At 43.7% G+C, this 22,999-nt stretch overlaps 2 protein-coding genes across 3 annotated transcripts in view; both read left to right on the top strand.

Moving 5' to 3' along the window:
* Nucleotides 1-9,227, top strand: part of LCP1 (lymphocyte cytosolic protein 1) — a 58,603-nt gene extending 49,376 nt beyond the window's left edge. For both annotated transcript variants that reach the window (XM_081214419.1, XM_081214418.1), the window contains 3 exons: nt 476-599; nt 4,111-4,235; nt 7,393-9,227. In XM_081214419.1, coding sequence (XP_081070545.1) covers nt 476-599; nt 4,111-4,235; nt 7,393-7,525 — 382 coding nt within the window. In that variant the 3' untranslated portion in view covers nt 7,526-9,227. The remainder of the gene's footprint in view (nt 1-475; nt 600-4,110; nt 4,236-7,392) is intronic.
* Nucleotides 9,228-19,566: 10,339 nt separating this feature from the next.
* Nucleotides 19,567-22,999, top strand: part of ZC3H13 (zinc finger CCCH-type containing 13) — a 137,194-nt gene continuing 133,761 nt past the window's right edge. The window contains exon 1 of the transcript XR_014013597.1: nt 19,567-19,721. The gene's annotated coding sequence lies outside the window, so the exon portion shown is untranslated. The remainder of the gene's footprint in view (nt 19,722-22,999) is intronic.

Raw genomic sequence — 22,999 nt, forward strand, 5'->3', positions numbered from 1 at the left:
TTTAAGAAAAGCGTCACTGGTTCAAATCCTTTATTTCATTTTCCTTTCCCTGCTTCTCTTCTGCTTTCTCTCTGTACAGTGACAGTGGTATGCGCTCTGCATCTCACTCTGAGTATACCGTTCTATTTTGTTGTTCTACAAGGAACTACTGTCTTTACGTGTTCGTTTTTCCTCGGATGTAATGGTGTTCAGCCCATCTTCTGTGACGGAAAAAAAAAACCTTTTCTGTGCTGGCGACTCTCTGTGAATAGTGAATTCTTTTCAAAAAAATTTTTATGGGAGCATAGTTGACTTAAAATGTGTTACTTTCTGCTGTACAGCAAAGTGAATCACTTATACACATACAGATATCCACTCTTTTTTAGATTATTTTCCCATATAGGTCATTACAGAGTATTGAATACAGTTCTCTGTGCTATACAATAGTGAATTCTTTAGCAACTCTTCTCCAGAAATCATTCTTGATTTTGTTCAGGTACACACTGAATATTCTTGAAGAACTTGGAGGTGGGCAGAAGGTCAACGACGACACTATTGTCAACTGGGTGAATGAAACGTTGAAGGAAGCGGAGAAAAGTTCATCCATCTCTAGTTTCAAGGTAACACGCGTGTCTCCTACTCGCGGCCACCTGAGCATTATGCTTATCTTTATTGCTTCCACTCTGTTGTCAAGAGTGACCTTCAGTGTGAGGTCTTTGAGGCTCGCCCTCCCGTTTTGATTTTGCTTGAATGACCCATTATTGTTTTGACGTTCATAGGCCACTTCATTGACAGATTTCTTGTCGTTCTCTCCCATAATAATTAATTTTAAAAACCCACTCGTTTTTTACACGGGATTTTAGACGTTGTTCTTCCAAAGTAATGTAAAATATAATGTTTTTTAAATGTGCATAGCTCCATGGTTCAGATTGTTAACATAATGAGGGTGAAATGTAAAATGCTAAAAGATCTCCCATGGGATGTTTTTTTTTCTGAAAAAAAAAGCAGTTGCTTACTTGTATCCAAATCCCACTTTTATTAATAACAGCATGACATTTTATTACATTTCTTCACTCATGTTTTATACATTAGCTGGATCCTTCCTCAAGGGCCCTGCGCACTTGATTGACCATATAATATCTGCGTCATATCTTAACTACATTTTCCTGGCTTAAAGGTCAAGATGGCGGAGAGGGACCCCTTCAGAGTTATATTAACAGGGTGGGTGAGGCAGTTCGTCATGCTATCAATCCTCTCCTTCAAAATCAAGAAAAAAATGAAAATCTCTCCCCTCCCAGAAAGGGCAGAAGGTGTATCTGTAGGCCGGGCTCTACCAGGAGTGCCCAGTCCCTGTGAGCTTAGCACAGGAAGCGACCAGCTCTGTCTTCCCTCTGCTCACCATCCGTTTGGTCTGGAGGTCGAAGTGGAGGCTGGTGACAGATGTGAGCAAGTCCTTCCAGAAGGAGATTTGGGAAGGCGGTGGTGAACAGCACAGTAGAGGGGTGCTCCCAGGATGGAGCGTGGTCTCAGTACTAGGGGCTCCTTGCTTGTAACAGGGGGCTCCTCATTTCCTCTTCACAGACATGATGAAGACAGCTTTACCATTTTCCTGATGTTTTTCTTTTCTTGGCTGCTTCGGGCGGCATGCGAGATCTTAGTTCCCTGACTTGGGATCCCACCCGCGGCCCCTGCAGTGGAAGTGTGGAGTCTTAACCACTGAAGCACCAGGAAGTCCCACCATTTTCCTGATTTTATAGTGAGGAAACTGGGGGCTCATTGATCTCCTGAGGTTACAGCTAGTAATTGCAGGTGGTGTCCATCAGGGAGGGGAAAGCACCTTTCACCTGCGAGGTGAGGTTATAGAGTGGAGAGTATCTATAGGTCACTTGACCATGGCTATGAAGTGAATAGCCCCGGGCATGCGTCTCTCTGTAAAACAGCTGCCACTTTACAGGAATGCATCCCATTTCATTACCCAGCAGCTTCTGGGGTGATCCTGTGGGGATTCATTCTTGGGAATGTTTGGCAATTTTTTGCTCCTTGTGATGCTCTGGGCTAATTTTCTCCTGTCTTCTCACTGAGTCATTGCGGAATTGATTAGGTCAAAAGGACCACAAAAGGAAAATGTCAAATTAGCCCCATACTGCTTTTAAGTGAAACCCTTCAAAAACTGAGCACAGCACACCCCGATTAACCATTGCAGAAACAGTCCTGGGCCCTCCTCACCTATGAACGCTGCCAGCTGCTGGCCATCTCGCTGCCTGTCAGCGCACCAAGACTGTGGGAAGGAAGTAGGAAAGAAGGTGAAACTCAAATCTCTCCATTTTGCTTCCATTGTGCTTCTTTACCAAAAAATTCTATGGAGATAGAAGCTCAGGCTAATGGTGGAAATTAGATTACGATTATATGTATATTGATCTTAATTTTGTGGTAGTTCTTACATAACCCAGAAGTAAATAAAAATGGACCCATTCTATTTTTTAAAATAGTATTCTACCTCTACAGAGGGTCAGTGCTGGAGACCTAGCATCTTGCACGGGTCCTGTGTCTTGTTTCTTTGTTAGAATTGGTTCTGATCTGGACCCGCAAGGTATGAGGTGTTTGAACTTGACTATGCTCAGATGGTGACACACAGTTGCCTTGGCATGTCTGTACTCACAGGTGCAGAGTTTTGTGCATTTACACCTTAAAAGCATTCACAGGGAGTTCCCTGGTGGCACAGTGGTTAAGAATCCGCCTGCCAACACAGGGGACGCAGGTTCGATCCCTGTTCTGGGAAGATCCCACATGCTGCAGAGCAACTAAGCCTGTGAGCCACAACTACTGAGCCTGCGCCCTAGAGACCGCGAGCCACAACTACTGAGCCCGTGAGCCACAACTACTGAGCCCGCATGCCTAGAGCCTGTGCTCTGCAACAAGAGAAGCCACGACAATGAGAAGCCAGCGCACCACAATGAAGAGTAGCCCCCGCTCGCTGCAACTAGAGAAAGCCCGTGCGCAGCAACGAAGACCCAACACAGCCAAAAAATAAATAAATAATGTTCCTTTAAAAAAAAATCAGGTAGAACCTTTAAAAAAAAAAACATTCACAGCTTTGCGTGTGTCCATCAAACTGTTTACAGACGCCAAAGAAAGAGCCCAAGATTTAAAGTCAGAATACCTGGGTTCAGATCCCAGCCCCACCACTTATTAGCAAGCCACTTAACTTCAGAAACTCCCTTTGCTTGCTGTAAATTAAGATTAGATGCCTCCATCCAAGGCTTGTAGCAGTAAGTGAGATAACCTATAAAAAGTGCTGAGCAAACTGTGAGACACCAATGGATATTAGTTGCAGTCATTGCATTTGATCACATAATTGCTGTCACTGTCTACCTGGACCTATGGACCCTTTTCTTTCCCTAAGGTCCCCAGAAGAGGGGCATTCACTGAATCCCATCCAACTGAGCCCGCATCACTCTCCCTGCCTGTCGCCTCTGGGATGTCCCCTGAAAATGAAGCGAGGTTCCTCTTTATTTTTATTTATTTATTTACTTTTTTGCGGTACGCGGGCCTCTCACTGTTGTGGCCTCTTCCGTTGCGGAGCACAGGCTCCGGACGCGCAGGCTCAGCAGACATGGCTCACGGGCCCAGCCACTCCGTGGCATGTGGGATCTTCCCGGACCGGGACACAAACCCGTGTCCCCTGCATCGGCAGGCGGACTCTCAACCACTGCGCCACCAGGGAAGCCCGTGGGGTTCCTCTTAATGTCTTTAGTCTCTCTTTTCTGATGGTTTCTTTTTCAAATCATCCCTTCCTCTACTAATAACCAGTACTTGAATGAAACATACTATATATCAACCTCTCTGCTTTTCTCTTGTTGCTCTAACTTCCTTCCATTCACTATTTGGGAATGACTCCCTGCCTGTTGGCAGACAATGGATTTCCTCCACTTAGTGAACCACCAGGAAGCTACTAGTGATGCCCCTACAGAAATGACCACTGGTTTGAAACACCATGTGCGACACTGTGGCATTTCCCACACCAGGCTGTATATATTCGTATTTAAGAGGAAAGAACCACTCAGTTTCCTTGAGCTAAATAGAAGTAACTTGGGAGCATATTGTTAAAACCCATGCTTTCTCTCTATGCAGGACCCAAAGATTAGTACAAGTCTGCCCGTCCTGGATCTCATTGATGCCATTCAACCAGGTTCCATTAACTATGACCTCCTGAAGACAGAAAACCTGAACGATGAAGAGAAACTCAACAATGCAAAGTACGTAAATAAACCTGGGGTCAGGGAGGAAAGGATGAGCCAGCCTCTGGGTAGCTGTAAACCCTAGTGCCTGTGCCTTCATGCAAACACTTTTAGGTTCACTGTTGATGCTTTTTCTTCTCATGACGTACTGTGTCCCATCATCATTATTTTCAATACTGGGCAATAGCAGTTTAAGGCTCCAGGTGTTAGAGGGAACAAGACAAAAACGCTTGATAACAATTGAAACAATTGAAATTGAAAACAGTTGACTTCTGATTGATAAGCAATCCTGTAATTTCATAAAACCAATTTCCTAATCATAATCTATGGGAGACTTCCTGAATAGAGTTTGTACATGGTGCGTGCAAATATAAACATTCTATTTGTGAATATCTGTGGATATGCATGGACAGGGGTGGGGTTCAAGACCAGAGTCTTCTCCAGCTTAAGAGCAACTGCCATTTGCTTTACTTGTAGAATGAGGGTCAGCAGAGCCCAAATTTGGTCTGTTGTCAGCTTTTATACATCAGGTTTTATTTACGTAGTTTCTATAGCTCTTTCCCTGATACAGTAGCAGAGTTGAAATAGTTGTGAAAAAGCCCACAGAGTCTGAAATATTTGCCATCTGGTCTTTATGGAAAGCTTGCCTTCCTAGAGAGGTGCCTTTCTACCCTAGAGAGGTGCCTTTCTAAGAGCAGGCTGTATTAGTTCCTAGGTCTGTCATAACAAAATAGCACAAACAAGGTGACTTCAGACAACAGAAATTTCTTCTCTCACTGTTGTGGAGGCTAGAAGTCCAAGATCAAGGTGTCGGCAGGGTTGGTTCCTCCTGAGGGCTTGGATGGAGAATCTGTCCCATACCTCCCTCATCATTGGGCTTATAGATGTACCACTCCAATCCTGTCTTCACGTGGCCTTCCCTGTGTTTCTGTGGCTTCACGTAGCTGTCTTATGTGTGTGTATGTCTGTGTCTCTTCTCCCTCTCTTATAAGGACATCAGTCATACTGGATTAGGGCTCCACCCTACCCCAGCATGACTTCATCTGAACTAACTATACCTTAAATAACACTTTTTCCAAATAACATCACCATCTGAGGTACCAGGGGTTAGGGCTTCTGCATACATTTTTTGGGGGGCAGTATTCAACCCATAACGCAAGTCCAGGGTTAACGAATGACTAGTGCCCAGCAGCCCTGCTGTGTATCTCATCCCAGCAGCGCCCTTCTCTCTGTGCCCAGTCTGGGAAAGTGGAGACGTGCGTTCCTGGTATGCTGACGTTTAGCATGATCTAATGGAGAGAAGAGAAATAATTCAACAGCAGTTAGAGTAGAGTGTGAGGGATGGTGTGGAAGGAGGACCCCAGGGTGCTGCGGAGGGGACAGGAAGGGAACTGAAGCTCTACCAAATAACATCGAAGCTGGGACGGATTGAAAGGACAAGGAAGAAGGAGCTGGAGGGGGCTTCCCTGGTGGCACAGTGGTTGAGAGTCCACCTGCCGATGCAGGGGACGTGGGTTTGTGCCGCGGTCTGGGAGGATCCCACATGCCGCGAAGCGGCTGGGCCCGTGAGCCATGGCCGCTGAGCCTGTGCATCCAGAGCCTGTGCTCCGCAACAGGAGAGGCCACAACAGTGAGAGGCCCGTGTACCGCAAAAAAAAAAAAAAGAAAAAAAAGAAGGAGCTGGACAGGTGAAAGAGCTAGGAAGACTATTCTAGCAGAGGGAAGAACATGGATGAAGACCCAGAAATTAAAAAAAAAAAAAGGCCTTGAACCTATAGATGTTCAAGAGGGGTGTGATTAAGTTTAAGGAACTCGCCCAAGGTTTTACAATTATCAAGTGGTTCAACTGAAATTCAAAGTCTGACTTCAGAGCCCAGGCTCCTAAGCACTGTCCTGTAAAGGCAAGATACAAAATTACTTAGAAAAATGGGTAAAAAGAATTATATAGAATCCTAAAGGTGGCTATGGTGGCAGGATTGTGCATGGTTTGTTTGGTTTTTGAAGCTCTATTTTCTAACTTTTTAATAATTTTTCCTCTATTTTATAATGGAAAAATTAATTTTATTTCATTAATAATTAATATAGAGGAAGTGATTGAGAGATGGACAAGGAGAAAGAATGGGGATGCTCTGGCCCAATGCTCTTAAATTAATTTGATCAATAAAGTAAGAATAAAGTTATTTCAGGAGAGCAAAGGGAGTAATGGGGCTTTGGGTGGAATGGAGAATCTCTGGAGTAGCCACTGCAAGAAGTTACTAGTGGTGCAGTGGTTGAGAGTCCGCCTGCCGATGCAGGGGACACGGGTTTGTGCCCTGGTCCGGGAGGATCCCACATGCCGCGGAGCGGCTGGGCCCGTGAGCCATGGCCGCTGAGCCTGCGCGTCCAGAGCCTGTGCTCCGCAACGGGATAGGCCACAACAGTGAGAGGCCCGCGTACCGCAAAAAAAAAAAAGTTACTAGATAATGAATGAGGAGAAGAAAAGAACTGCCAGGTAATAGTGTGGGCTCATTTGAAGATAGACTACAGCTAATAAAAATTATCTTCATATAACTATAAACAGAGCAAAAATATTCTGCTACAGCTATGGTGATCTTATGTGAAAAATGTGTAATATAAAACTCTGGTTATTCTACTATTATAGTATCATAAATAAATACACATACATGGAGGCGAGGATTAGAATGGAACAAGAAAGGACTTGATGGGTAAGGTCGAGGTATTACAGATGCATTTCCCCTTTTTTCTGCCTTGTAAAAATGTTTCTGTAGTTGAAATGGTGTCTTTAGACTTTCCCTGGCACACACTCTTGTTCAGTTCTATGACTTTTTCTGCCACTGTACAGCCCAAGCAAATAAGCATGCTGTAGGCACCAAAAGTGGTGCTAGCTAGGAAGCTCTCTAAGGACAAATAATAAATTTGGTAATTATCACGAGGCTGGACAGCAAGTTTGACGGAGTCAGGAGCTTTGTCAGGCCAGCATTTGCCCTCGAGTCTCGGGAGGAGCCCAGTGATTGGCTCCAGCCGTACCAGGAATGAGCTCTGTATAGCAGATAGTTTATAGTGCAGAGTAGAGAGTATATAGTATAGATTATATAGAATGACTATAACTGTGATCCTCAGGGGTCCCCTTCATACTTGCTTAGGCTCCTCTCATTCTTCCTCTCTTCTCTTTTAGGTACGCCATCTCTATGGCCCGAAAAATTGGAGCAAGAGTATATGCCCTTCCAGAAGACTTGGTTGAAGTGAACCCCAAGATGGTCATGACAGTGTTTGCTTGCCTCATGGGGAAAGGAATGAAGAGGGTGTAAGGCCCAGTGGGCAGGACTGGAGGCGCACATGCGTTTCTGGCTGCTCAGCACTGGGTGCTCCCAGGAAACATGGGGACAAGTCCAACCATTCCAACGTTTTGAACTTGGTGACATTATACAAGGTTCCAAAAAAAAATGTGTATCTGTTCAGCCAAGTAGCCTTCGTGTATTTAACAAAAAGTGCTTTATTCTTTGCAAAAGACCCAGTCTCTTACAAATATTTTTTTATTATTGAATTGATTGCTTTGAAAATCTAGAGACAAAAAGAATTTATTTTCCAGGCACCCTTTCTGCTTTTGCCATTATAGTCAGGTATAGAAGCTGTAGGTAGTGTTGTTAATTTTAACATAATCTTTCAAACCAGCTTAAATCGGCTGCTTTCTTGTTTAGGATGAGAACCAGGAGGGGAGAACCATCAGACCAGCCCTAAAACCGGCTTCTGGAGGCCAGCGTTTAATCTGTTACGAGCCTCCTTCGTGTAGCCCTTCTGTGCTCTCTCTCCCTGTGACTTTGCTCTCCACCCTCTCAGAACTCTGCCTTCTCTGTGGCCGACCTCTGCCGGCCGTCCTCCTCTTGGGGCCATTTGGATCATCTGACCAATCAGTCAGGCTGTTGGGATCTCCAAGAGTCTCTGGTAACCTGAAGACCTAAGGCTCATCATCAGAGCCTTTTCTCAGAACTGGGGTCCCAAATGTCATCAGATTTTTTTTTCAGCCAATAGGAAGCCCTCTGTTTTTAACCCTACGATTTGGGCTCTGACCAGATCTAACATCTTGAATACTGTGCCTTCAAATAGATTCTCGCTTAACTCTTGGTGGAAGGTTCTATCCAAGGAGGGTGTCATTGAGCAGCAAGGCACTAGGGGGCAGTGCAGAGCCATAACAAAACATCTGTTCTTGGGTGCTGCCTCTCCGTGTACGTAGCTCTGTGTGTTAGATCTAGTTGTGGTGTGGCTGGATATCTGGTGACGGGGAACCATCTTGCTCTGATTTCATTTGTTCTTAGATCATAGTGCACGTGATTGCTGCCAGGCCATAGGACCGATGTTTACTTTTTTGGTACCCTCAAGCTCCCAGGGGCCATATGTGCCAATGACCAGTGACCCCCACCTCACCCCCGTACCCCAGCACACACACACACACACACACACTCACTCACATACACACATACCTAGCCAGGTGTCAAGCTGGGTAAGAACTGGCTGCATTGCTTTGCGAAGAGCTAATGACTGGATAGTTAAAGAATTCCAAAATAAAACCAGAGGAACAGTGTGAATTTGAGCAGCTCTAATAGACTATGCAATTTCCTTGAAAGCTTACCAAAGGCTAAATAGCAACAGAGCACTGGGCACCAACACTAGACCCCCTCTATTGTGGTGGAAGGGCTCATCAATGAGGTATCTTCTTTAGGGGTGGTATGTAGTGGAACTTAGCCATTTTTCAAAGCAATCGAAAATGCATCGCCCCAGATCTGCTCCTTGGCAGTGGGCTCAGGAAGCCGACCTGTGGCTTCTCCCGGTCCATAACCTGTGTTTCTGCTGCATCTGAATGCAAAGCGGTTGGCTTTGTCTTAATCTGCACTTCACCATGTAGCCTCAGACAATTCTCCCCCATCTGCCTCCAGGAAGCATGTTACTGCCTTAAAGGACAATGAAGATGAAGTAATGCTCAAGTTCTCTCCAAATAAAATGTTCCCTGTATTGGATGTCTTCTGAAGGTTTCGTAAGAGTGTATCCTAACTTATTCATTCATTCAGCCAACACGCACTGAGGGCTGAAATGTGCCAGGCATTGCGCACGGTTTGGGGAATACACCTGTAAATGAGGCAGGCATTGCGCTCACCTGATCAGGAAAGCCTGATGATAAACAACTCCACTGACAGCTGTGATGAGCGATTGATGCGGGCAGGGTGAGACAGGCTCACAACAGAGGACGCCATCTAAGGAGAAATATTTTCGCGGAAAGCTGAAGAGTAAGTTGGAGGGGGGTGGACAAAGAGGAGACCAGAATGAAAGGTTTAAGACACAAATTCTCAGACACACATTGAACCCAGTCATGAGCAAAAGCCAGACTTGGGAATTGGTGCGAAACGGTTTCTAGAATGATTCGAGGAGGAATCTTTTGGGCTGGCGGTGCCTGAGGTTTCCTCTCGAGCCTGGCTGGGCCTCACTTTGGCTGGCACGGGGTGGGAGGCAAGGTGTTTGCTGAGGCATTCTGCTGCAGCCGGCCCCCGTGGGTGGGCTGCTGGGACAGAAAAACATCTGTTTGGCAGGGTCACATCCAGCGCTGCACAGGTGTCACTCGCCCACGCAGCTGCTGGGAAGCTGGGCTTTTGTGCTTAAGCTGTGCGTCCTGGCTTCACCAGCAGCAGCTCTTTGGAGATGGCTCTTTCCTGGCCTGACATTCCTACACCTTCTACACTTAGGAGGTAGCGGCCTGCCCTACATATCAAGAGGTTACCAATATTAAGTGTGTTTTTGTGTGTATAAGACTGCACTGATAGGTTCTGACCAGAAAGACTGAACAGGTACAGGAAAGCAGAATACTATCAAGGGAAGAAAACTAAGACTCTTGGAGACGAGAAGCCTAAAGGAATACAGCCATCTGAACACGATAATTTTTCTAAATTTAAAAGTTTTTTGTTACATTTTAGCCCATCCAAGTATGACATCAGAAAGTAAAATTGTACCAAAGAGTCTACAGTGGAAAGCAGGCCACCTTCCCACCCCCGTGTCTAGTGATGTGCTTTGAAGCCAGCTCATATTGGCTCCACCTGGCTCCGATGTTAAATCATTGTTACCTTGAAATTGGCCATGGTGGGCGTATTTACAGTATAGAAATAATCAAACTGTACAAATAGGGGTTTTTATCCCCAGAGATATGGTTTACCAACCCACCACTACCTCTGTCCCAAAACCTCAGTTCCCCTCCTCGTCAGCAACCACTGTTACCAATTTCTTTTGTATCTTTCTAGAAATAGTCTACGCACATGTTACACACACACACACACACCTTTCTATTGCAAATATTAGCACACCATACACATCATTCTGCATCTTATTTTCTTCACACTAAACCTTGGAGACTGTTCCACGTTGCCAAATACAGACCTGCCTCAATCTTTTCAACAGGTGCACAGTATTCTGTTGAATGGATGTGCCAACCTGTATTTAACCAGTGGCCTATAAATGGATATTTAGGTTGTTTCAATCCTTTGCTACAGCATATAAAGCCACAGTGAATATTATGTCCACTTCTTGTGCTCAGAATGTTCATTTTAATGTAACAGGTACTTAAGTTTCTGCTCTAGCAAAGGTATTAAACACTGTAGAGTCACACATCAATCCTCCTCTGAAGTTTCCTTGAAGTATTTGACAAAGAGCCCTGAGCTGGGATGGGCCCTTGAGCCCCTCCCATCTTCTCCATCTCACATCTAAAGTATGTTAATCCAGTGGGGAGATAATGTGCACATGCAAAATGTACTCAAAAGCAGAATGTGATAAATGCTGTAACAAATTTGTAAATAAAGTATGGGAGCTCAGGGGAAAGATTAATTCTGAAGGAAGGATTAGCAACATTTTTCAGAAGATCTGAGCCCTGACTAATGAGAAGTGGGCAGGAACCATGCCTCACCATGTTGATGTCTCCAGCAGTGCCAAGCACTTTCTAGATTTTTAAGGAGAGCTGGGTAACTGAAAAATCGATTTGTATTAGACATGAACAAATGTTTCCTGACTGTGGGAGATGCCAGAGAGAAGTCATTGTGAGAAAAGTTGTGAAATAGACCTACCTGCAGAGTTTTTAGAAGGGGATGGATTCCTGTTTGTTTGGAAATTAGGCCATTAGAGCCTGTCTTGAGACAATGCATAGGACTAGATAGGCTTTACACGTCTCAGCCAATCTAGTGATTTTGTCCACCTAAACGCACACACAATCTAGTCTGTCCCTTGGAGCACAACTGTGGTCTCGATTATAAAAAGAATGGAAACTCAGCCCACCTTACACCAGCCCATCTCAGACTGATGCTTAATGCACGAGAGACATTCCCCTGTGCTCCCAGTGTCCCTGGGCGGCCCTGAGGCCCACCTTCCCTGCAGTTACTGTACCTGTTGTCATTCAGCAGCTGCCAAGATATCATCGACTTTGCTCTCTGTCCCCCGCCCTGACCCCCCAGTGTACCAGTGCGCTTGGATGAAATGCTGGCGGTGCTCTCTTAGTGAGCTTGACATGGCACGTCTCTGCCGGCCTCATGATCCAGTAACCAGAGCTGATGCTCAGCACAAGTCAGCAGTGCTGACCGACCCTCTTGTGAAATCTAGTTCCTTTGACAGTTTCCTAATAAAATTCCAGGAATTAAACTCTCAGCTGCCAAGGACTGCTCTTTCCACGGTGTCCTCACCCCCTATTTTCCAGAAGGCAGAGTTTACCAACTGCGGCTGTGTGTAGGTGACCAAAAAAAAAAAAAAGGAAAAGGAAAATTGTGTAAATGTTTTCTCATGTCTAAAGTCTACACATACTTAATAACCCACCTTAGGTCAGACACAAAAGCACGGATAAGCTAGTCAGCACCCACCATCTCACCTTTAACAACTCAGAGAGAGGTCGGCCAAATGGCAGGGATTTTTATATTATCTGGCATGTCAAAATTGGGGAGTTCCATTTCAATAAGTATTCTGGTTAATACAGAGCTAGCATGTATACTTTTTGGAGGATTGGAATGCATGCAAATATTTAATTCTAAAGCTCTGTGCAATACAACATAAAAGTTAATGATTCAGCAGGCACTTTTGGATTGGGCCAGACCACGGGCCCACTGTTAAGAGTCGGCATGTTCAGACCTCCTTGCTCTAAGTTTGGGGCTAAGACCAGGGGCACTTGGAAGCTGGTTAGAAATGCAGAATCTCAGCCCCACCCCAGACCTACTGAATCAGAATCTGCAGTTTAATAAGATCACCGCTTAATTCATGTGCACATTAAAGTTTGAGAAACACTGTCCTAAGAGAAGATCTGCAGTTGATAGTCAGTTGCATTTGAACCAACTTTAAATTAGATTACACTTTCCCAGTAACACTAGATTTGAGAGATTGAAAAAACCCTCCACTAGCATTTCCCCATCATCATTGTTCATTGGAGGTAGCCAAAGTGGCTCTGCCCTCCACCTGGGTATATCCCCCATCACCCAGCCTTGTCCTTTGCTGTCCCTCTCCCCCATGGCCCCTCTCTTCCCTGTGGCACCCACTGCCAGCCACAGGCTCCAAAAGCTTCATGTCCCTGGTCCTGCTGGGTAACTTAAGGTGTCTCTTGGCACTGCCTTCTCTTACCTGCTGCCCAGGGCTGCTGCTTTCATGCATCTGACCCAGTTGGTGCCACATCACTTAAGTCTTCTCTCTCGTTCCTTCAATACCTCCATCAAACCTACTGACTTTTCTCCCACCATCTCTGGAGCAACGTCTCTATGACTTCCAGTGACAGCTAGCTGACTTAGTAAACCAAACTGTACCAGGGGGAGGGGATTGTGGCCCTTCAGTGCCCACTCTTTTCTTCTCCAAAACATGCACTTTACAATGACTTTCTAGGGCTATAGCTTCATCATTGTTATCTTTGCCAATTTCCTAATGGCAAAGAGAGAGCAAAGTGCCTTCCAGATAAACAGCTATAATATGCAAAGGTCCAGAGGATGGAAGAAGATGGTTATCTTTGAGGAACTGAAAGACTAGTATGGCTGAAGGAAAGGGAAAATTGCCATATCATGAGAAACAGATGGACCAGAGAAAGGTTTAGAGCTGATTCTCAGACTCAAGTGTGCTTGAGAATCACCTGGGGAAGTTGTTAAAACACAGACTTTCCAGATCCCACCTTGAGTGCTTAGAGGGCTGGTGGGTCCAGGAGTCTGCATTTTCCACAAATACTCTCAGAGATTCTGGGACTCACAGGCCACCCCTGGAGAAGCACTAGTCCAACCCAGCTGTTCTCAGGTCTGGCTGCACAATGGAATCGTCTCAGGAGATTTACAAGAAGCTGGTGTCTATGCCCCGCCCTCTGAGGTTTTGATATAATTGATCTGATGTGTGGCCAGGGCAGCTGGAGATTTAAAAGATACGCAGGTGACTCTAATTACCAGTCAAGTTTGAGAACCAATGGGATACAGCCTGGGGTGCTCTTCAAAGGGGCGGCCTGGGCTTCCCTGGTGACGCAGTGGTTGAGAGTCCGCCTGCTGATGTGGGAGACGTGGGTTCCTGCCCCGGTCCGGGAAGATCCCACATGCTGCGGAGCGGCTGGGCCCGTGAGCCATGGCCGCTGGGCCTGCGCGTCCGGAGCCTGTGCTCCGCAACGGGAGAGGCCACAACGGTGAGAGGCCCGCGTACCGCAAAAAAAAAAAACCAAAGGGGCGGCCTGGGGGGAGCATCTTAAAAAGCGGATAGACCCATAAGAGGGAGTAATGGTTAGAAACGGGGAATGAAGGGATGGAAGTGTTTCAAGGACAAACCCTGCTTTCTTCACAATTTAACCATCCAGCCGACAAGCATTTGCCTCTCTGGGTGCCTAGTGACCTTCCTGGGGCCACGACTCCCAGGCTCAGTATTTGTAGCCAAAGCGAGGGCGTGAGAACCTGAGATGGAGTTCTCTGCCTTCGAGCCTCAAATCCCCCTCTTCAGTGACTCCCAAGATGGCATCATCTTTCCTCCCCCCTCAGAAACACAGGGGGCCGGATACGCCAACCCTTTGTGCAAATTCTAAAACTGCTTCGCTCTGCATGAATAAACATGAGAGAGAGTGTGTGGAGGGAAAACACATTTATCAATTACGTGTCCTCCAAACCTCCCAAGATTATGCAGCTTTAATGGCTGAAAGACTTTGAAAGGGAAACTTGTAAATTGAGCTGCACCTAAACTCATGACAAAATGCCATGAAATTGACTGACTCTCTCAGCGCTTACCTAACAGTAAGCCTGAGCTGCATATCCAAGTCCCGGCCAGTCCAGATGACGGTGGCGATGCCCTTATCCTCAGCCCGCTCCAATTGAGAGAAGGGAAAGCAGCCACTATTCACAGGGGAGGTTATCTTTTTAGGCACCGTCTTAATAAAGGCAGAGGGTTACGGCTCTTGAAGAAACACTTGCCATATTATTTTTGCACCTAATGTTCCAAATTGACTGGAGAGGGAGTAATGGTTAGAAACGGGGAATGTACAAATGTACAAATTAGCTGGTCCCTAGGGGTCATGATTCAGTGAGATGGATCCCCCAGGACCAGATTGGCTTCTGGGGCAGTGACTCATCCCCTAACTCTCTGGGAGCAGCAGAAGCAGAGGACAGCTGTCACCAAGGTTCACCTGACCTGGGTAAGGCTCCGGGAAGAGAACACATTGGCCCCTCTCAGCTCCCTTCCTGGTTTATCTTTTTTTTTTTTTTTAATGAATGGGACATACTAAACACCTGTTTTGCCAGTCACTTTCAGCTGCTCTCCCATTGAATTCCCACAACAGCCTTCAGAGGTAGGTTATCATTAACCTCATTTTTCTGCAGGGGAAACTGCACCTCCGAGAAGCTAAGAGATTTGCCTGTGAGCCAGGGTGGAGTCCATCTGATCAAGCTGTTGTGTTCTTCTCTCTCTCTCTTCATGCAATAACTTCAACTTAAGAGTTCAGTTTGAGGAATTTTGCCTGTACACAGTGTAAATACCACCACAATCAAAACAGAATTTTCCCACCACTCCAAAAATTTCTCCTGTACCTCTTTGTAGGTTAATCCCTTCCTCCCCAGCCTCAGGCCCTGGCAACAACTAGCCTATTTTCTGTATCTGTAATTTTGCCTTTTATTGTGTCATATAGATGTCCAGAGTATATAAATACCTCCTACAAATCAGCAATAAGACAAACCATCTGATTAAAAATCAGGCAAACAATTGGAACTCACATACACACACATATACTTATGGCCAATTAGCACAAAAAAGGTTCTCAACAGTACTAGCCACCTCAGAAATTTAAATGCAAGCCAAATAGACACCACCATACACTTACTAGAATGGCTAAAATGAAAAAGACTGCATCAGATAACAAGGATGTGGACCAACTAGAACTCTAATATATTGTTGGTGGGCGTATAAAATGATACAACCACCTTGAAAAAAAAGGCACAGGAGTTGCTTATAAAACTAAATATCTCTATGACCTAGCAGTTCCATTCCTAGATATCTACCCAAGAGAAATGAAAATGTTTGGCTATCAAAAAAGCCTTGTAAAAGTATATAGCAGCTCTATTCATAGTGGTCCCAAACTGAAAACATCCCACATGTTCATTAATAGGATAATGGATAAACAAATAGTATTATATTACTCAGCAATAAATAAGAATGAATTGCTGGCATATGCAGCAACATGAAAGAATTTTAAAAACATGCTGGGCTTCCCTGGTGGTGCAGTGGTTAAGAATCCGCCTGCCAGTGCAGGGGACACGGGTTCGAGCCCTGATCTGGGAAGATCCCACATGCAATGGAGCAACTAAGCCCATGTGCCACAACTACTGAAGCCTGCATGTCTAGAGCCCATGCTCTGCAACCAGAGAAGCCACCACAATGAGAAGCCCGCACACCGCAACAAAGAGTAGCCCCCCCTCACCGCAACTAGAGAAAGCCTGTGTGCAGCAACAAAGATCCAATGCAGCCAAAAATAAAAATTAAAAAAAATTAAAAACAAAAAACATTCTGAGTAAAAAATGCCTGACACAAAAGAGTATGTGCTATATGCCGTGGACTAAAAGTTTGTGTCCTCCACCCCACCTGCCCCTCATTTATTTGTTGGAACTTAATCCCCAATGTGATGATATTTGGAAGTGGGGCCTTTAGGAGGTGATTAAGTCGTGATGGTGGATCCCTCATGAATGGGATTAGTGCCCTTATAAAAGAGACCCCAGAGAGCTCTCCAGCTTTCTTTCTGCCATGTGAGGCTACAACAACAAGGGGGCCATCTTTGCACCAGGAAACAGGTCCTCACCAGATATTGAATCTGTGCCTTAATCTTGGACTCCTCACCTTCCAGAACTGTGAGAAATAAGTATTTGTTGTTTAAGCCACCCAGGCTATGGTATTTTTGTTTTAGTAGCCCGAACTGACTAGGATGACATATGAAGTTCTAGTTCAGGCAAAATTAATCTGTGGTAATAAAATCAGAGCAGCTGCTGTTGGAGGTGGGGGGAACTGATTGGAAGGGACATGCAGAAATTTTCTGGAGTGATGAAAATTTTCTATACCTGGATAGAAGTGGGGGTTACTCAAGTATACATATTTTTGGAATTCATCAAGCTATGTACATAATACCTGTGCATTTCATTGTAAGTATCTCAATTTTAAAAAGACACTGCCCACTGCTGCCTAGGACTGGTTTATAATAGCTGCTGGTCTGTAGGAGACAAAGGAGTAACTAAACCAGAAGTAACTAAACCAGTAACTAAGTCAAGTCATCTGACTGGTGACTGGATCTTTGAAGGCCACAGTGTTATCATGGCATAGAAACTCTGAAAACCAGAGTAAGACAAGGTTCTGGACTGGAAGCCCAGGGGCTGCTTGAAGTCTTGTGCAAAATGGAGAGAAGTGAGCGAAGAGGTAGAAAGATAGAAAAGGAAAACAAAAGGCTTCCCAATGAGCTTACAAACCCAGGTTCCAAATCACAGAAGAAATCAAATACTAAGAAAGGCAGCCAATAAAACCAAAGCTCAGTGCATAAAATCACCCCAAATACAATTAAACTTCTAGGGCAGCCTGGCACAGACTTTAAAAATAAGTGTTCTGAGGATTCTCAGCAAGAGCTCTGAAGAAACAATACTCATAAAAAATGAAACAATAAAATATTTTAAATGATATTTTAAAATATGGATATGAAAACAACATGGATAAATGTGACAAAGTGCCAGTGGCAAATGTTGGAAAATATTTATATAGTTATTGAAACAATAACAAAAAAATACCCACCTCAACTGACTATGTAATCTAAACAAGACACAAAGAATGAATTAGTGTATTTGAAGATACTGCTGAGAAACACACTCAGAACTCAGCATACAGAGACAAAGATTATGGTTTTTAAAAACATGAAAGGACAGTTACAAGACATGGAGGGCAGATCAAGGATCTCCAAAGGGACTAGCAGAGATCCACCCAACAGCTGAGGAAACAATAAAGTGATTTTCCAAACCTGAAGAAATATCTAAATCCTCAGATCAAAACTACATTCTGTGTACCAAGCAAGATAATTAAAAATAATTCCACATCTATACCAGAGTAATGGATCTGAGGAGCATCAAAAATAAAGATAATCCCTTAAAAGACATTGACTAGAAAGGACAGCTGACCTGCTGGGAAACAACAGTTCCTGGATGGCCAGTTTCAACCACACAACACTAGATACCAAAACACAACAGAAGACCTGTCACATTAGAATATTACATTCAACTAAACTAGTCTTTGAAAGTGATGGCTGAATAAAGTTATTGTTAGATATACAGAGCATAATAGAATTTACCACCGTTGGATCTTAACTAAAAGGGCCTTTCAAAGATTGCTTCAGCAAGGAGAAATGGTTTTAAATCCAGAGGGAAAACCATAGGATACAAAATAAATAGCACAAACACTGATAAAGTTTGTCAATAAATTTTAACTGTTACTTTAAAATTGCTTTTTGTAATTTTAGAGTTATTTTTAAGTTATTTTAAAGTTACTTTTTGTGTTAAAAAAGTTCACTTTGGTTAGTTTTTCCCCCTCTCCACTTCAGTGTGGTTATGTTATTTATTTGAAACAAAATTACATTCATTTGGTTTGGTTTGTATTCATTTTATTTACTTGACTGGTTGTTTTGAGTATGTGAAAGATTAACACGGTTCTAAAATACAGAGGTATTCAAAAAGTTTTACTTGAAGAAATGTCCCTCCCCCCATCTCTTCTACCCGGTTCTTATTCCCTCTTCTACCCGCTTCTTATTCCCACTGTTTTTCACTCACCTGCTGGAGGTAACCCATCTCATTGATTTCTGATCTATCCTTCCTGTGTTTCTTTCTCCACAAATGAGCAGAAACGCATGTATTTTCTTTTTTCTCCTTCTTTCTTATATAAAATGTATTGGATTGGCCAGAAAGCTCATTCGGGTTTTTCCATAAGATGTTATGGAATGGAAAAACATTCAATGGAAAACAAGCTTTCTGGCCAACCCAGTAGTTTCAGTGGTGGTCACCTCGATCCATTAAATATGTTTCAATACCTTTGAATCCCAGAGAGAGATTTGAACTCTCAATCCTTTCCTTCTCAGAAGTCCACTGAAGGGAGGATGATTTATTTTGCAAATTTGCCTGCCCTGACCTCAAGGGCATTCAAATGCACTTACCAGTGGGAATGTAGGAAGGGGACCAGGGTCCCTCCACTTACAGAGGTTAGACGTGGCCTCACACCAGACAAAATGTTATATGGTGCTACCTTCAGAATGACGTGTGGTCAGCTTTGATTCAGACTGTTATGGTGTTATGGCTGTTATGGTGACCTTCCCTAAATAAACATGATTCACAACTACCTGATTTTTTTACTTCTCAAAAGAGCACCCACACGTGGACTTTTATGGGTGGACCCATCATTCCACATGGACAAGGAAAACTCTCTTTGAATGGAGATCCTAGAATCCTCCATTAAGCTCTCCTTCTCAGCCATAAATTTGAAAAACTCACCTTTTATGTCTTCATCTAAGTTGAAAATGTTGAAAAAGAGAAAAGCAATGGAAGACCTAATGAGTTAGTACTCCACAGGAGACCTCCCTCAGCATGGGCTGAGATCCATGGGTCAATACTCTATGGCTACGGTTCTTCAACAAACAAGGCACGTTTCCACTGTATTACTATCCTTTTATTCTTGGCCTCATCTTCCCTGAAGAGTTAAATATTTTCTAGATAGTCTACAATGAGAATAACAACTCTCATCATACTTTCTTTTTGAGGGTGGGAATGGAAGCGAAGTCGATTGAGCACCGAAATGACAGGGAACATGCCATTATATTTTAACCAGTGTGCAAAGAAGGCTCTTAAGTAATCAGCTATCTCTTCCCTTCTCTTCAGAGAGTTTTGTTTTATAGCAAATCGCTGTGGGGATGAAGCTTTATAGCTTTGGAGTCCTTGTGGCCACCATCCTGTTCTGTGAGCAGCATGCCTTCGCATTTCAGAGGTAACCCGCTAGAATCCTAGATGGTGGTGGGTCGTTTCCCCCACTTGTTTGCCCCTCATGGAGTCCAGTCAGTGCATTGGACTGGGGAGCAAAACATTCAAGTCTGAAGGTCAGCTCTTTCTGAAACTTTCCATGTTGCCCTTCCAAATTGTAGATGTCAGTATAATAAGGATCTCACTGGATCTAGGGTCTTTTTTTTCTTTTCTGGCTCTAGTTTTATTACTGAGAAAACTCTGGATGATATGTATATTCAGTAGCTATGAAAATTAAAGAAATAGACTCTTGATTTTCTAAAATATGTAATTATTTACACCTTAACACTTCACATGATTTATGTTTTTCTTGTCTTCACATATACTATGCATTGACTATGGATAATTTGTTTTTTTCTTGTACATAGAACATGGGAGGGAGAAGAGGATAAAGGTATCAGGTAGGAGGTTTGGGTTGTGCACGGGTGTTCAGCATGGAATAGGAAAGGAAGAATAGTTGTGTTATAAAGAACACACACATGAACATATCTAGTTCTTATTTTGCTTGGTAGAGTGAATCCCTTAGGATTTTCTACTATAAACCACTGACAGAACACAAACAAACTCATGCCCTAGCATATATAAAACATGGTGTAAATAGTTTTGAGGCTATATGTATTATTGTAATTCATTAGTCAACTTTTAGGCTTTTCAAAATTGATATTGTTTCCGTTGGAATTATCTTTTTTTCCTGTTGCTTTTTTCTATGATCCTTTTCTCCTCCAGTTGTCTCTGATATGTATTCCTATCCTCAGTGAATGGCAAAGAGGGAAGGGACATACCAGGGGCGGGGAAAATTCTGCCAAAAAAACTGAGTCATAAAGAGCCATAGGACAGCATTTAAGAAAATAGAGTTTGGGAATTTCCTGGCAGTCCAGTGGTTAGGACTCAGCACTTTCACTGCTGAGGGCCCGAGTTCAATCCCCAATCGGGGAACTAAGATCCCACAAGCTGCACAGCGCGGCCACAAAATAAAGTTTGACTTGTGAGTTGGAAGCTGTGTTTGCCCATCATTACTAAACTAAGAATAGTTGGTTGATTCCTTTTTGTTGAATATAATCACCGAGTATCAAGTAACGAATTTCATCACCAAATGATTGTTACTGAAATTGACACGGGAGACAAATTGCTAGGAGAATTGGTGACTTATGTCTCTATGTATTGTCAATAAATCAGATGGCTATGATTTCTAAGGTTCTTGCTAGTTCTAATATTGAATTACTTGGCAGTTGGCTTTAATTAAGGGTAAAGGAGAGGGAAGGAGAAAAACTGCTCTCAACATGTCCAACCTGGACACTGTAGGCAATGGCAGTGTCATTGCCAGAGAGGGAAAGGGGAGGAAGTGAGCGATTATTTAGCATCTGTGTTGTCCCAGGCACTGAGATAGGCACTTAGAAATGTTAACCTGTTAAGTGCCCACAATCCTCCAGTCTTTTTTACTGACATTTTACAGAGGAGGAAAATAAGCCTCAGGGAGAATAACATTGGCTCCAAATCAAACAACAAATGTTGAGTTTGTATTCAACCCCATTTTCACCTCATTTCTACTCTTTTCACTGCACAGCATTGCCTCTAAAAATTAAAGAAATTAGGAAGAGAGCCAGTTTGAAGGGAGTTCAGATTTCATCACAGTGAATTGGCAGAGACAGGCAGTCTGGAAGGTAGCCTGGAAGAGAGGCCGGGGCTACAAGTCCGGTCTCAAGGTCCTCACTACGGCAGGTCTAAAGGTGGCCTCAGCGGCAGCCTGGCACAAGCATCGTCACAGGTGGCTGTGTCAGAGGTTAGCAGGCTCACCTACAGACCACCATCTGCATCATATAGTAAACTAAAATCCTTGATAAGACAACCACTAGCAAGATATACCAAAGCTTGACCATGTTGCTGCAAAACGAATAAGCTTGTAACAGTTCAGTGGAACTAGACATTAGGCAAATAAAGGAAATACACAGAAAGAAAATAGTAAGAAATGAATGAGAAAAATTCCCTCATGCATGGCTCTTCTTACTATTTTTTGCTTCAGCATATGCTTTGAAGTCTGCTTGATACCTATGCTTGAAGAGAGGGGTGAGACTATGACTATATTTTAATCAAATAATATCATGTTGAAAATATTTAATACTTTGTACCTATCGTAACGGTCCCCATGTACTGGGGAAGGGGACTGCAGCTTTGTGGGCAGATGCATATCTGATTCCTGGGTCCCATTCCTCCACTAGAAATAAAATCGCAAACTCTGCTTTCTGTGAGTAAAAATAATTCTTTTTTTTTTTAACCAAATGTTTCTGAGCATTGCCTTTCCACGAATTGCCTATTACCAAAGCTAAAAGAAAAATCTAATTTTATTCAGGGCGACAGACTTTGATGAATTATTTCTGGGGGTAAAAAATATAACCCCTCCTAAAAAGAGCTAAGGGTCTGGCTTTTTTTTTTTTTTTTTGCGGTACGTGGGCCTCTCACTGTTGTGGCCTCTCCCATTGTGGAGCACAGGCTCCGGATGCACAGGGTCAGCGTCCATGGCTCACGGGCCCAGCCGCTCCGTGGCATGTGGGATCTTTCCAGACCGGGGCACGAACCCGTGTCCTCTGCATCGGCAGGCGGACTCTCAACCACTGCGCCACCAGGGAAGCCCCTGGCTTTTTTTAAAGCTGCTCTTTGTTATTGTTTTCTTGTCATGATTATGTTCCTAATAGCACTTTGTGTTCGGACAATCAATGGCTGATCTGCAGTGGCATTTTGATAAATCTCATCAGTAAAATGCTCTGGAATGAAAACAAAAAAAAGTTTTAAAGGCATAAATACCATATGTCAAAGAGAAAGACAGCCAAAAAAAAAAAAAAAGAAGTCTCCATGTTCACTTGATTTTAAAGGCCAAACACTATAAAGGGTAAAAATAAAATACTAGCAAGAATCTTGTAAACAGTCATTAATTGCATTGTGCTCTGATTACCTAAGTGTGGCCAGTCAGCTGAGGCTATTTATTTGGAAAGAAGATGAAATAGGACGAAAAGAAGGAAAAGGAGTTGGAGGAGAGTGGAGGAGGCTTTTGAATTATTAATAGACCACAGGAAGAGTTCCTTTTGTTGACTTCATATACTGTCTGCCACCTGGAGACCAGCTTGTTCTCTTTCACTTAGCTCCTACTGATATATTACTTTCATCTTAGAGAACAGGGCACTAGTGGCTTTAAAATGCTGTAATGCATAAAACAAAACTGCAGCCTTGGGCTATATTCCATTGTTCAGAGCC

Source organism: Mesoplodon bidens (assembly GCF_964165515.1).
Source record: "Mesoplodon bidens genome assembly, chromosome: 17".
NCBI classification, from domain to species: Eukaryota; Metazoa; Chordata; class Mammalia; order Artiodactyla; family Ziphiidae; genus Mesoplodon; species Mesoplodon bidens.